This window comes from Erpetoichthys calabaricus, chromosome 2 (genome assembly GCF_900747795.2).
Source record: "Erpetoichthys calabaricus chromosome 2, fErpCal1.3, whole genome shotgun sequence".
In the NCBI taxonomy this organism is placed as follows: domain Eukaryota; kingdom Metazoa; phylum Chordata; class Cladistia; order Polypteriformes; family Polypteridae; genus Erpetoichthys; species Erpetoichthys calabaricus.
This window is the reverse complement of record NC_041395.2, coordinates 182,054,243-182,068,931: the sequence shown is the minus strand read 5'-3', so window position 1 is coordinate 182,068,931 and position 14,689 is coordinate 182,054,243. Positions and strand designations below refer to the sequence as shown.

At 38.8% G+C, this 14,689-nt stretch overlaps 1 protein-coding gene across 5 annotated transcripts in view; it reads left to right on the top strand.

Moving 5' to 3' along the window:
* LOC114642999 (ubiquitin-conjugating enzyme E2 Q1) overlaps window positions 1–6,577 on the top strand; it is a 252,422-nt gene extending 245,845 nt beyond the window's left edge. For all 5 annotated transcript variants that reach the window (XM_051923256.1, XM_051923252.1, XM_051923255.1 and 2 more), the window contains exons 12-13: window positions 2,402–2,468; window positions 5,788–6,577. In XM_051923256.1, coding sequence (XP_051779216.1) covers window positions 2,402–2,468; window positions 5,788–5,819 — 99 coding nt within the window. In that variant the 3' untranslated portion in view covers window positions 5,820–6,577. The remainder of the gene's footprint in view (window positions 1–2,401; window positions 2,469–5,787) is intronic.
* The last annotated feature ends 8,112 nt before the right edge of the window (window positions 6,578–14,689 follow it).

Here is a 14,689-nt window from a genome sequence, read left to right as displayed (position 1 = left end):
CTTATGCCAGGGTCTCTCTCCCAGGTCCATGTGGCCCCACCAGATTTTTATGCCTAAGATGGAACTAAATTTGTGACTGGCATTTTATCAGGTATGTTTGCTTTGTAGCTTGGCTTTCCCACCATGTGTTTGCTCCTTCTATTTGCACAGTGAGAATGCTGTTTGAGTCCTTGGCCTTAAGCTGCCTTCTGTCTCATGCTGCCAGAACTGGTACTTTTTGATGAATCAAAACATTCTTGTTTTTTGATAAGAATGTAGGTATAGTGACTTACTCATGCACGTAACACAAAAATACAACATTTTAAACTGATATGTGTCATCATCTCAATCATTTAAATTCATTTTTTCCCCACAGCATGCAACACTCAATACCCCAGAATGACAAAATGAACACATAGTAGACATTTTAAAACATTAACCTCCTTCAAGTTACGTTTTTTTCTCAAAAAAACATGTAAAAAGTGTTTTTTTGACTTGGGGGAAAAAAAAAATCACATTTTTATGAATTCCCTCTATTATATCTTTCTACTATAAAAACTGCTAAATACTAAAAGTACAATGTCAGAAGTATAGAATGTATATCAGTGATACAAATAATAATGATGAATGACAATAATAATATCACTGCACTAATGTAAGTGAGGCGAACATCATTGTCTCTACACATTGTTTGAATCCATCTGTGGTTAGTTCAGTTGAATGGATATGATTAGGAGAGGTACCCAACTATCTATAGAAGGTCTCACAATTGACATTGTATAGTTTAGGGGCAGCATTGTGCTATAGCACACATCTGTGGGAGGACACACAAAATTTCATTTAGCACCAATGTTATTAAATAACACAAATGCTTTTGTAATTGTTAAATGGAAGTTTGGAACAGCCACAACTCTTTCTATAGCTGGCCACCCAGCCAAAATTAGAAATCATGGGGAAAGGGCTTTGGCAAGATACATGACCAAAATCCTAATGGTCACTATGGCTGAGCTCAAGACAGCCTGTGTCAGAGATGTGAGGAATTTCCAGAAGGGCAACCATCATGGTAACACTCCCACCAATCTTTTTGCTTTGTGACAGAGTGGCCAGGCAGAAGCCTTTCCTTAGTAAAAGACACATGGAACCCTGTTTGGAGTTTGCAAAAATGCACTTAAAGGGCTCGCAGTCTATGAAAAACAAGATTCTCTGGTCTGATGAAACCAAGATTAGCGTCATGTCAAGAAGTAACCAGGTACAGCTTATGACCGTTGCAAAACCATTCCAGCAGTGAAACGGGGATGGTAGCATCATGTTGTTTGTGGTGGTTTTTAAGCAGTTCTGCCTGGGAGACTAGACAGGCTTGAAGAAAGAAACCTGCTAAAGATCATCTGTAGACATGAGATTGGGCTGAAAGCTCACTTTCCAATAGGGCAACAATATCACAGGAAAAATGTCTTTTGAGTTGTCCTGCCAGATTCTGGATTTAATCCTAATCAAACATCTGGGGAGAGACCTGAAAATAGCTATTCACCAATGTTCTCTATTCATCCTTACAGAGCTTGTGAGGATCTGCAGAGAAGAGCAGAACATCCCCAAATCAGGTGTATATTACAATTGTGAGGTTACTGAATGTTGCTTGATATAGGGGGAAAAAATTATTTGAGTGATTTTAGCTGAAGGCTGCAACATAGCAAAATTCTGTATAAAAAAAATAGTGATGGGTTCTGAATCCACTCTAAAACAAAGTACTTGGAGGAAATGTCAAACTTGCTGACTGTAGTTGCTGATCTTATTGTCTGAGAATGCCAAATTGCACAGAGAATCACAGGATGACAAATTACACAACCTTATGATGACTTTCCAGTACAGTTCAACATTTCCAAAGTATCACAAACGTACCCTTTTTCTGACAGCTTTTAATGTACTGCCTGACTGTGACGTTGCTGTATGAATGCTTTTCAGGTTGTTCAGTTGCAATCTTGTCCCTTTTTTCAGTTGTGGCATTTAAAACTTGATACATCAAGCAGATGAGTACCTCTTCTCTGCTACCTTTTGTGTGTGAAATACATTTGTTAAAGGATCAATATTTGTTTCAAAGTAAAATTCAATACTAAAAATGTTTTTTTCCCCTTATATTAATGAAATTAGTTGCTTCCCCAATTGCAGTAAGGTAAAATGTTTTGTATATTTTTGAAAATGTCACCGTCTGTTTATACAATTCCTAGATTTCAGTTGGATGAGGCAAAGATTGCTCGAAACCCCATTTCTGGTTGGATGTAATATAGTGCAAAACTGCAACATTTTGGTTTTGTTTTAAAATAGAGGGCTTTTTACAATGACATTTAAAATTAAAAGTAAATTTATTATAGCAGAGGTATCTATCTATCTATCTATCTATAACCAAGTGCAACCTTTTATTTTGCAGTCCCAGTACAGTCTAACAAGAGCACAGCAGTCTTACAAATCACTTGTGCAAATTCATGAGAAGAATGGTAAGTTGACAATCGTGTTTGAATGGCTAAATTTGGGAGAAAGGTTTAATAATTTAATAATTTCTGTTTTTCACCTGCATTGTTATCATTCTTTAATTTAATATTATTTATTGTATCAGTATGCTGCTGCTGAAGAATGTGAATTTCCCATTGGGATTAATAAAGTATCTATCTATCTATCTATCTATCTATCTATCTATCTATCTCTCTCTCTCTCTCTCTCTCTCTCTCTCTCTCTCTCTCTCTCTCTCTCTCTCTCTCTCTATCTAATTGAATGTTTGTTACGTCACATTTCAAATGTTGAATTATGCATAAGGAAGTTTAATAACTTGTGCTCTGTATTTTTTTTTTTTTTTTAAACTCAATTAGTTTTGATTTGGCTTGTTATTGATAGTAGCCACTAGAAATCCAGTAAATCGGTTTTAAATGGATTTTAACTTCAACAAACTGCAGTGTATGCAAACCCAGGCGCCAGTTCATCTTGACTGCAATTCAAATAAGCTATGAACTGGGATGGAGTCGTGAAGAGGACCTGAAGAGTGTCTTATGGCTGCATCACCTGGAAACGTAAGAGGGACAGAGAAAATAAAAAAGCGGGGTGTATTGAATACTCCTGTAATCAGCTGCTTGCTCTGCAATCCCAAGCACCAAAGCAGCTTAATTTCAGTATACCACAGGAGTTGATTGCCCGAAGACGAAGAGGGTGACATGCCATTGTGATAGTTAAAGTGGGTCAAAAATATTTTAGGGTCTACCATCCATAATAATGGGCAATGTTCAGTCACTGTCAAGATGTCTGCTCTTAGAGGGTCATGGAGCATGAAAGTACAGTGGCATTTTGTGTTTTACAGAGAGCTGGCTTCAACCTGATATACCTGACACCATTTTAATGCTGGGTAGATTTAATCTTATTCAAGCAGACAGAGACCTGGCACAGTGAGGAAAAAAGACGGGATAGGGGACTGGACATCAGATGAACAAGGAATGGTGTCATAGAGAACATATTAGTTAAAACTACAGTTTGTAATTCAGACATTGAAATTCTGGCTGTTGGAATTCATCCAAGTTATTTGTCCAGGGAGATAAATTATATCATCCTTATTAATTTTATATTTCTCCCTCTGTAGATGTAGATTCAGCAACATAAATAATTCACTCTCTCGTGTTATAATATGTGGTGACTTCAACCATTTGACTTTGTAGTGATCAATAACAAACTTACATCAATCTCTGTCATGTTCTACTTAAAGAAATAAGCTGGACCTGCTCCATTCAAATGTTAAACATCTGGGCACATCTGACCACGGGCTGATTTATCTTATTGTCGGCTACAACCCTGTTTTTTTATGGCAGCCTGTCATCAACCAGGATAGTGAGGAAGTGGAGCCCTGAAATGGCTCTGAATGACTGCTTCCAAATTACAGACTTGAAAATAATGTATGAGTCACATGGGGATGATATTGAGGGACTCGGCCACTGCATCACTGACAGTATTAACTTCTTCAGCGACACTGCTACCCTCAAAGACAGTGTGTTACTTTCAGACGACAAGACCTGAAATTAAAGTCTCACCAATGGGAAAAAAAACAATACATTGAAATCAGGTGACAAAGAGGCTGTGAAGGATGCACAGTAAGTGTTGAAGGAAATGCTGAGGAAAAGAAAGGATGCTTACAAAGCTAAAATAGAAAGCAAACTTGCTTAGAAAAACATGAAAAATGTCTGGAATGGACCGTGCATAATTACTGGAGTGAAGCAATCCAGGACTCGGGTGCTGCAAGGGGATGTGGACAAAGGTAACATGATGAACCACTGTTTAATAGATTTTCCCTCCCACTGCCATGTTCTTCCAATGACCACACATCTCCCAACCCCTGATCCCCACAACATCAGCAAATTCTTACAACTTCAACTGGAATGACCAATGATGAGTCCACCTCTGACCATCAGTTTGGTATTTACATAACTGAAAACTTTGTAAGGAGATGACTGAGGAAACTGCACACAGGAAAAGCTGCACGACCAGATGGAGACAGTCCTCGGTTTCTTAAGGCCTGTGCTGACTAACTTTGTGGTGTCCTCTGTCACCTGTTCAGTCTGTCCCTAAGGCTCCAGAAAGTGCTGCTGCTGAGGAAAACATCCTGCATTGTTCTAAGTCCAAAGAAGACACACACCTCTTCACCTAATGACTGTAGACCAGGAGCACTCACGTCTTGCATCATTGAATACTTTTTGGAGGCTGCTCCTAGATTGAGTCCTCTTGTGTTATGTAAACTGTGTGGGTCCTGGTGGTCTATCAGACAAAGGTTGGAGTGGAGAATGCAATTAATTATCCATCTTCTCCACAAGGCTTATTTTTTCATGGACAAATCAATGATAGGTTGTACTGATCTCATAATACAGAAGAACTACTGTATATAAGAAAGATCAGAACATGCACCTAGTGAGCAGCCTTTGCTTAAGCAAAGGATGTAAGCTATGGGTGATAGATGATTGAATATACTTAGAATATATGTTCAGTATTTTCCAAGTCACTAATTTTTTCACAACCATGGTATTTATTAATTGCCTTATCTAATTGTGTCTAAATTGAAGCATTTTTATACATTTTATAAAGCATACATTTTGTTGAAACTCTTCACTTTAGCAGACAAATGTTTATGGCAAATACTGAACCTTTAATGTAGGTGACTGCAGCTGACCATTTATGTTAATTTTTAGCATTTTAGTTGATTTAAGTTATTTAATATGAATTATATATTTCCTTAGTATTTTGTTGCCATTGTGTCAACTTGCCACTGCTCATACAAAGCTTATGCTGGTCTGTAAACAGAATTGTGTGTATGAACTCGGTAGAGGAAAATCTTCATTAAGCAAATGAAATAACACATTCTTCATGATGAGATACAAAATAGAATGTTTTGGCATTAGTATGGACAGAAACATCAAAATATCCTTCGCTGCAGTAAGACTCCATAATGAGCTGTATGGTTTGGAATAGGATGCAGCCTTTATGGAGTTCAGGTAATTTCATCATACATAATGGTAGGATATCTTTGATTGTACCCTTTGATAGCAAGCAATATTTGTTATTTTGGTGCAATTTTTCAGTGATCGGTCATTCTAAGGTGTGTGAAGTGTGTATATACTTGATATGCCCCTACCCCTCAGAATGTTTTGTAGTACAGATATTCCCTAGAAATAACTTGTTAAAATATTAACATACATATAGTGCGGTCATCTCAAAGATTGTTTTTCATTTAATTTTTCTTTTACTATACTTATTTGCATCTCATTACAAATCATGTGTGTTTTGCAGGTTGGTACACTCCACCTAAAGAGGATGGCTAGACCTTCATCTGCCGTCTGTTTATGTGCCACAAGGACCAACTTTGATCTCATCCCATCTCTGAAGCCAGATTGCCACTCCACTGAACTAACACTCTTCTGTCTGTCACTGTTCCTGAGCTTGAGAAATTCTCAGTGCAATCACTGACAGAGCGGCTGTGTAATTCCGTATATGCTTTCACAGACGGGTTTTAAAAAAAAAAAAAAAAAAAAGAGCGAGAAAAGAAAAAAGGACAGAGGCTATACCCTTTTCTGGTTGGACCCTCACTTATGGCAGGCTTACTTTTATTTGTAAGACTGGTTTATTTGAAACTACCACCAAACAATGACTTCTCTGGGAACCCAAGACTTTCTTTCAGGCATCCAGCATCTTTACTTCTATGCTATTGATTCTTAATTTATTTTTCTTTCTTGTGCACTTTCTCCTTTTTGTTAATGTATGATGGTTGTGTACAAAAAGAAAGTGTAAGACAATTACATTTATTATTGACAGGAATGCTGCCTGTCCCTTCTGTTTTTGGGAGGGGGGGTGGGGTGGGAGAAATAATGTCCTGCTTGTCTCTTCCGGTTTCCTTTTTTTATGTCGCATTGAATGCCCCTAGAAATTGCAGTTCTCATTGTATATAACAGGCTGGCAACAAAACATGCAACTGCATTTTCTTCTTTTTTTTTCTGTTTTTTTTTTTTTTTTTTTTTTCCCATTTTCTGATTTTAGAAATTTTGGATTGTTTGTGCGTCTGATAAAAACTCGGATTATACACCTTTTGCGCCTGGTGTTATTGAGTGTGTTCCTGAAAGCTGGGTAGAGCTGGTATGATGCTGTTGAAAAATGTCAAGAAGTTTGTAAACTAAATAACAAGTAATTGGATTCTCAACAGTCCTGGGAATAATTTAGGCAGAGGTGCTCATAATGGTGTGTATGAACATAACAGTGTTTTTCAAGAAAAACAGATGTCTGTTTTCTGGGAATCAACAAAGCAGCATTCAAGCTGCGGTTCTTTTGTTTGTGTGTGTGTGTGTGTGTGTGTGTGTGTGTGTGTATAAAATATAGCTTTGCTAAGGGTACTGGAAATACATTTACCTGTTGTAACATAATATACACACTGAAAATAATTCGCATGATGGGTGGTTAGTTTTTTCTTTTGTGCATATGCCTACAAATAATTTAAATTAGAATACAGACATCAATTAAGTGTTTATTTTATGGTAAATATAATAAACCTGATACAAAAATGTGTAAACTTGGGATTAAAAGCAGGGTCTTTTCTATCCCAAGCTATTTTTCACTTGGTTTAGTGAGCAAATGATTATTTACTCAGTCGTTTATTACAGATGATAAAGGCTTTTAAAATGAAGAACATTGTAAATCTTCTATAAAATATCTTACAATTACTGGCCTTTAAACTAATAAAACATTATAAAAATCTAATCTTTTGATTAGATGCTGGGTACAACATTATTTTGAGTAGGTTTTGTTATAAATGATGTTGCGGACTCTGCTGGATAAATAAGGCGCCTGTGACATGCATTAAAGTCTAAAGCCTCAATTCTGCTGCTTGACAGCTGCTTCATTTTAAGACAATTTCAATGTAGAAATTTGTATGCAGTCTTTACAATTTTGCTTAATGACTTGAATTCATATCATAGCAATCAAATACTTCACAGAATTACAGTTAGTAATATAACGTAAACATATAACTGGACAGTGTGTTCACATTTTAGGGTGTCACAAACATCTATTCATGTAATGTACCAAATTCTAAATTAGTCTAAAGCAAAGGCCAGTGAACTGATGAGTGAAAAGCAAAACTCTTAATTTTAATATAAATACCACTGACAATATCTACTACCATTTTCTTGAAAGTTTCAGATCTATGTAGTGCAGGTTAATTACTCTCCAGGATTTTGGTGGAAAAATTTAGTGGCCTTGTGCAAGATTTGTTACCAGTAATGCCAACTAACACCACAAGCTGTTCTGGTGCCAGGGGTTGTATCCTTGTTAAAACAGAAATGACCAATTCTACCACAGGAAAGATGGGGAACCTCATGTGTAAAGTCTAGGTTGCTGTTCTCAAGTTAGATGTAGGGTCGCTGTGGCAGCAGGTTTTTGTTCCATCTGAATTGCTCTGTGACCAGTACAGATGAGTAATTCTCAGTCCTTTATTGGTCTTCAACTTATTTTTTATTAAATTTGATATTTCATGCGGGGTAAATGGGACCAGAACTGCTGGCCTCTTTGTCATTTGAATCTCATTGTAAATTGGCAGCTGATTAAAAAAACAAGGGGCAATTGAAACAGTGAATGTGGCTGTTTAAGGCTTAAAGAACTGACCAAGAATTGGGAATCTTAACAAGCGAGTCAACTAAAATGTAGCACAAAACTGTTGATTGAGTCACCGCTACACTTCAGCAGCAATGACTGGCTTCTAATGAAATTGTACTGAAATAAAAACCTGCAGCCAGTGCAGCCCACCAGGACTGAACTTGGGAACCTCTCGTCTAGAAGAAAATGGACAGACACTTGGCAGCTAAACAAGAGTGCGCTATGCCAATGCAATCCATCTCTACCATCAATGTAAATGTTGGGATGTGCCTTAATGTCGCTGCCCCTCTGGATTCAGCCTGATTCAGTTCATTCTTTGTGTTTGCCAATAATTTTTGGAATTGCCAACAAGTAATTGGAGTTCTGTTTTTTTCTGAGGTTAAATGTAATTACCACTTCTGATAAAAGGGTTTTAACTGTGTTATCTCTTTGGAGGTTATTTTTATTTCTTTGTCATGTCATTTGCTAGGTTTGGCACTGTAATGTCAAGTCTGTACAGTGCATTTTCAGGTAGCAAGAAATTCAATTCCAATCTTGTTCAAATGTCGCCAATGCCAGAAATGACTCTGCTCTGTTGGCGCCTTGAGCATGGCGCTTAACCTGCAATTGCTTCATCCTGGGTATGATGTTGATCTGTGTCCAGCTCTGCAAGCAGGTCCTCTAACTTACAGTGAAAACTTGGGCGTTGGAGGCAGAATTGGTACTGAGGTGTCACCCACTGCACTCGGATCCCAATCCAGGTAGTTTGTTGTTTAGTAGGTTCAGCAACGCACTATCAGCACCCCGAACCTTGTTTAGAGTATTTAAAAGCTGGGCTCCACAGCAAGATTCAAGGTCAGTAATGTCTAGATGCCCTGGAGCACAGAAAAAACACCCAGAAAGTAGTTGTCAGTAGTTTGAGAGGCCGTGTCCTCCAAGAAGGTGCCGGAGAAGAAATTGAGGCAATCATTAATGTTAGTTGTCGCAGTTGGAATTATCTTAGTCTGAATATTTGATTCAATTGTTTGTTTATGGGTGGCATGGTGGCACAGTGTTAGGTAGCGCTGCTGCCTCAGGAGACCTGGGTTCGCTTCCCGGTTCCTCCCTGCGTGGAGTTTGCATGTTCTCCCCGTGTCTGCGTGGGTTTTTTGGTCAATCAAAGAAAAATGTATCTTTGCCCCAAACATCATGGAGGGCACTGTGCTTGCCTCCACATTGTTGAAAACCCACCGATAGCTTTACCTTCTTTCCAAAAAGCTACAGAACAGGCAATCCTGGATGCCTAATTGATTCTGCATATGAGTGTCCAACTACTCCTACTTCACCTTTCCTTGACAGTCTCAGGAGATCACTGTTTGAAGGTAGATACTAACCATGCTCTCCAGTTGTTTGACACCTTTAGGTTTATCTTTACAATGGACATCGCCTCCCTCTATAGTTATTTCTCCTTACCCTCTGATACAGATTCAAAAGACATCCAGACCAAGATCCTCCCATGAATGCCCTCATCAGTCTGGCATTCTCCCTTCCACCAGGTCCATGGCATTGGAATGGGTAAATGGGACCTAGCGAGCTGAGGCAGTAGAGCATTTGTTTGGTTTCAAACCCCCCCCCAATACAAAGGATTTATTGATGTTAGTGATGCCTCTTGTTCCAGAAGCAAACTACAGGAATTTTTACAAATTATCTCCGTTTTCGTCAGATTTGTTTCTGTCAATGTTTCTACCATTTCTAAAGATCATACTTTCTAGCTGCAGGACATAAAACATCCATCTATCACATGGTTGCCTTCTCTACAGCTCCTTTCTATCTCTTCCATGGTTCCTTAGATTAGACTCCATCACCGCTGCAGTGATGAGAGTGACTTCTGTAATGAAACACTCAGAATGAGGAGTTCCTTCATTGACAGGATACCCTTCTTTGGTTGCAGCCACAATCCACACCTTGCATTTTGAGCTGTGACAGGAGTTGCTGTCCCACTTGCAAATATGTCACCAACAAGACTGGTACAATAATTGGTCCCTTTGGTAAATTCAATAATAAACAATGGGCCTCTTGTCAGTTCCAGAATATTTATTTCATTTCTTGTAGGAAGTGTCCAGCAATATAAATAGGTTAAACAGAGAGACCCTTTGTCTTCTCTAATGACTGCTTGTTCATACCTTCTTTCATCTGTTCCCTCTTCTCTGAGTTACCTGCACTTTACTTTTCAGTTGTACACCTCATAAAGGCTGTACAGGTGAAGTGTCATATTTTACCTTCATTCCATTTCTGTGTTGAAATGTTGCAGACACACGATTGCCACGGCCCTACAGTAAATTTACTGGTTGAGGGATGCCAAATTTCCAAGTTTTTGTGACACCACCTGTTCAGCAGTTGGTTAAGCTGTTTCTCCAAGTGCTAAATTGGTAGTTTTAAGCTGTTTTATCTCTAGTGACAAAAGACACCGTTAACAGTTTGGCCTAAAATTGACAGAGCAAAAAAGCTGCAATGTTGCTGTCTAAATATTCTTTATTGCATATAAGATGCACAATCATGTCTTTTTTTTTTTTTTTTTTTTTTTTGAGTCCAAGGAGCGATCAGAAAGGAGCAACAATGGCCCTAGCAGGACTAAAACTTGTTTCAAAAGGCACGCCTGGCACACACACAAGTATTTCAGGAGTGGGCAGTGCTGCTCCTTGTCCGTGGGGACTTCTTCCAAATGACTTGAGCAGCTCCCATCAATGCTTTGCTGAGGTGCCACAAAAAAGCCGCACAGCTTTTCTTTTTTGGTAAAAAGCTGGTCCTCTCTTCTATCCTCTTTGAACGGTTTACCTTCTGTGGGTTTCCATCTTCTGCTCCTTTTTTTGTGTGATGTGCTACGCTGGATCAGTGAAGTACAAAAATCCCTGCAGTAATGACGTCATGGCTTGCAGCAAAGGCCTTTGATTATTTGTTGTGTTTTGCCTCATGTTGTTCCAGGATTGTAATTTCTGGTTTTGATGTCCATTATGGCCAAAGAAAAGTGGGAGCAGTTGTCATCTACAGTACTTGGACCCCTCTGGTCTTGGGTTTACTCCCCTTTATGCTTAAGCCCCATCTTTACTTTGATAGCCAACAGGATGCAAACCCCTCAAAATTTTAAATGACACACTGAACTAATCACTATGGCCTCTAAGAATTAATCTGAAGTCAAGCAAAACATTTTTTTTTTAATAGAATCAAAAGATTTGCGCTTACCACAATGAGTGACCATTCTGTCCCCCCCTTCTTTTTGTTGAGGTACACAAGACAGACTAACCTCATTTGTTTGTGAAGCATGTCAGCATCAGCTCTCTCTCAAACAGGCAATGAAGTGCGGCTCTCGTGTCAATTAAAGGCCGACTAGGACACACTTGTTGACCCCTTCATTGTTAGTGACAAAATACAGGAAATGGATGTTTGGATAGCAAATACAAGATGGGTGTATTTGTAACTACGCAAGCAAATTCAATAACTGTAACTGTTTTTGTTTGCCACCCCGCTCCAACAATCAGGAGAGATTCACAAAGGGAAAGAACTGTGCTGATACTCCTACAGCTTGAAGACACGAAGAACAGCAGATCTGGTTTGCGAGAGCCCTGATGTAACCTCTGCTGCATGGAGCACCCTGGAAAATAAAAGCCTAAAAAGGTACTGAATTTGTCCTTTTGAAGTGCCAATAGTTTTAGAAAACTTGGCTTCCATTTTACCAATGCATGTTTGTGACAACAAAACTGATCTGGAAATCATCATTTTATTGCATATAGCTTGTTACTATTTTTCAAGGAAGTCAGGATACATTCTCTTTTGTGATAGAAATGGCCTCTATTTTTTCTTTTTTGAAAATGACAGATACAGTGCCCTCCACAATTACTGGCACCCCTGCTGTTAATATTTCCTACAACCCCCTTTTGCCAACAAGACAGCACTTAATCTCCTATAACATTTCACAAGGCTGGAGAATACAGAGACAGGGATTTTTGACCATTCCTCTTTGTCTTTCTAGATCGTCCCGAGTCCTGTCCTCTCCAGCTCACCCCACAGTTTTTCAATGGGGTTGAGGTCTGGGGACTGAGATGGCCATGGCTCGATTTTGTGTCTGCTGAGCCATTTGTGTGTAGATTTTGCCATATGTTTGGCTCTGAGGCTAAGGATCTGTGCTGGTATCCAGAAGGTTGCCGATTCGAATCCCTGTCACTGCCAAAAGAGATCCTACTCTGCTGGGCCCTTGAGCAAGGCCCTTAACCTGTAATTGCTCCAAGGGTGCTGTACAATGGCTGACCCTGCGCTTTGACCCCCAAGGGGTATGCGAAAACTAACAAATTCCTAATACAAGAAATTGTATAAGGAGAAATAATGGGGGAAAAAAATGTTTAGGGTCATTATCCTGCTAGAAGAACCAATGATGACCCATCTTCAATTTTCTGGCAGAGGCCACCACATTTTGACTTAAAATGTCCTGGTATTTCAAGGAGATCATGATGTCATGCACCCTATCAAGGTTCCCAGCGGTTTTGGAAGAGAAACAGCCCCACAGCATCACAGATCCTCCACCATACTTTACAGTGGGCATGAGGTGCTTTTCCGCATACTCATTCTTGGATTCACGCCAGACCCACTTAGAATGTTTGTTGCCAAAAAGCTCAATTTTAGTCTCAGCTGACCAAAGCACACGGTCCCAGTATCGCTTAGCAAACTCCAGACGTTTACGTTTGTGGTTGGAGGTGAGAAAAGGCTTTTTCCTTGCATGTCTCCCAAAGAGCTTGTTGGCATGGAGATCGCATCTTATGGTTGTCATGGAGACCTTGTGACCCCCAAGATAACACTCTTTGGTGCAGTTCTCTAACCGTGAGCTTTACCATCCCCCTCACTGTGCGTGGTGGCAAGATAAACTTGGGTCCTCGTCCAGCCTTGTTTGTCACTGTTCCCGTTGTTTTACTCTTCTTTATTATTCCTCTGACTGTAGCTACAGGCAGGTTTAGGCGAGTAGCTATTTTCTTGTAGCCATTCACTGACTTATGAAGGTCGACACACATCTGCCTTACTTGAACGGCATGTTCTCTTGTCTTTCCCTTGTTGAAGAGTGGCTAAGAGTGATAGGACTCTGTCTCACGTCATATTTATACCCCAGGGACACAGGAAGTCATTAATTACCAATTAAAAGGTCCAGTTTACTCTGATCAACTGTAAAAACTAAACTAGAAGTTACAAAAATGATTCAATTATTTATTTTCTAGGAATTGTTAGGGGTGCCAGTAATTGTGGCACACATGATTTCATATAAAATTGAATATAAAAAATGAATAAATGTAATTCAATTAAAGGTTGGATTTTTCTCTTTTTTGTGTTGTGAGCCTCTATTTTTTGGGAAAAAAAAGAATTTCTTAGAAGCCTAAGAACACAACTTAACCAGGGGTGCCAATAATTGTGGAGGGCACAAGCTGTTTAACACTGTATGTGTAATCTCAAGATGCAGATCAATGCTTGACAACTTTCTTTGCTTGAAAAATGGACATTCTGCAAGTTTAACCCCCACCCTCCCCAAGCATCCTATGCCCCATAGGTTAAGTTAGAGCATACTTTTACTTATACTTTTGACAATTTATAGAAAACACTTAACTTTAGAACACAAATGAACATGGCAAATGCATATATAGCATGTTTGGTGTTTTTAAGCCAAAGTTATTTCTTCACAAATACTTAACATATCCTGTAAGCTTTCATGTACAAAAAGGTCATAACATACATCTTTTCTTCTATTTAAACATCACACTATGAACGCTACAAGAAGAAATGGCTATTGTTTAAAAAGCAACCATTTTGTTTTGAAAGATTAAAAGTTGGGGAGGCATGGGAGGAGAGATTTACAAAAATCAGACAATTTGATTAGTGGAGGAAGAAAAACAAAATGTAAAAAAGTTATTCCCATGCTAAAAAGAAGACATTCCATTCATACAAGCAGTCAAAAACTTACATTATATTTTAGGCTGTAGCGTGTTATTCATTTTTTTTTTGTCCATATCTATATTTAATGGAAAGGATTTCTTTCAACGAGATCTTCTTTTACATTCCCTGCTGTGTTACTAAACAATGCCACCAATTTTAAAAGTTGTGCTTCTTTTTCTCTGTGTTGTGCTTAACCAGACCTTTAATGAACAGGCGCTCAAAGTTACTCAGCTTTGACTCCGAAGCACTGACAGCATTTCCATGGTGTGAGCCTTTTGTGGTGTTCTTATCCTTTCCTCTCTCTTTTATTATTTCATAGATTTTATTTGCCATGCACACATTCCAAGTCTCTTCATAATTGTGCTAGTTTATGCTAATGTCATAAACGTTTGCTACAATGACACATACGAACCTGCTGTATGGCTCTAGTTTGAATCGCCTTGATTTGCTTTGGATGTGATGCACTGTGACTGATGCTTTCAGTGACTTTCCTTTTAAGATTACGCTGGAGATTCACGATTAGAAACTGCAGAGGAAGCACTGTGAGCTTTGCTGTAAACTCTGCTCTTCCCTAGCAATCGATGCATGCCGCATTCAGCTATTTAAAGAACTCTCGGTGTTTCTA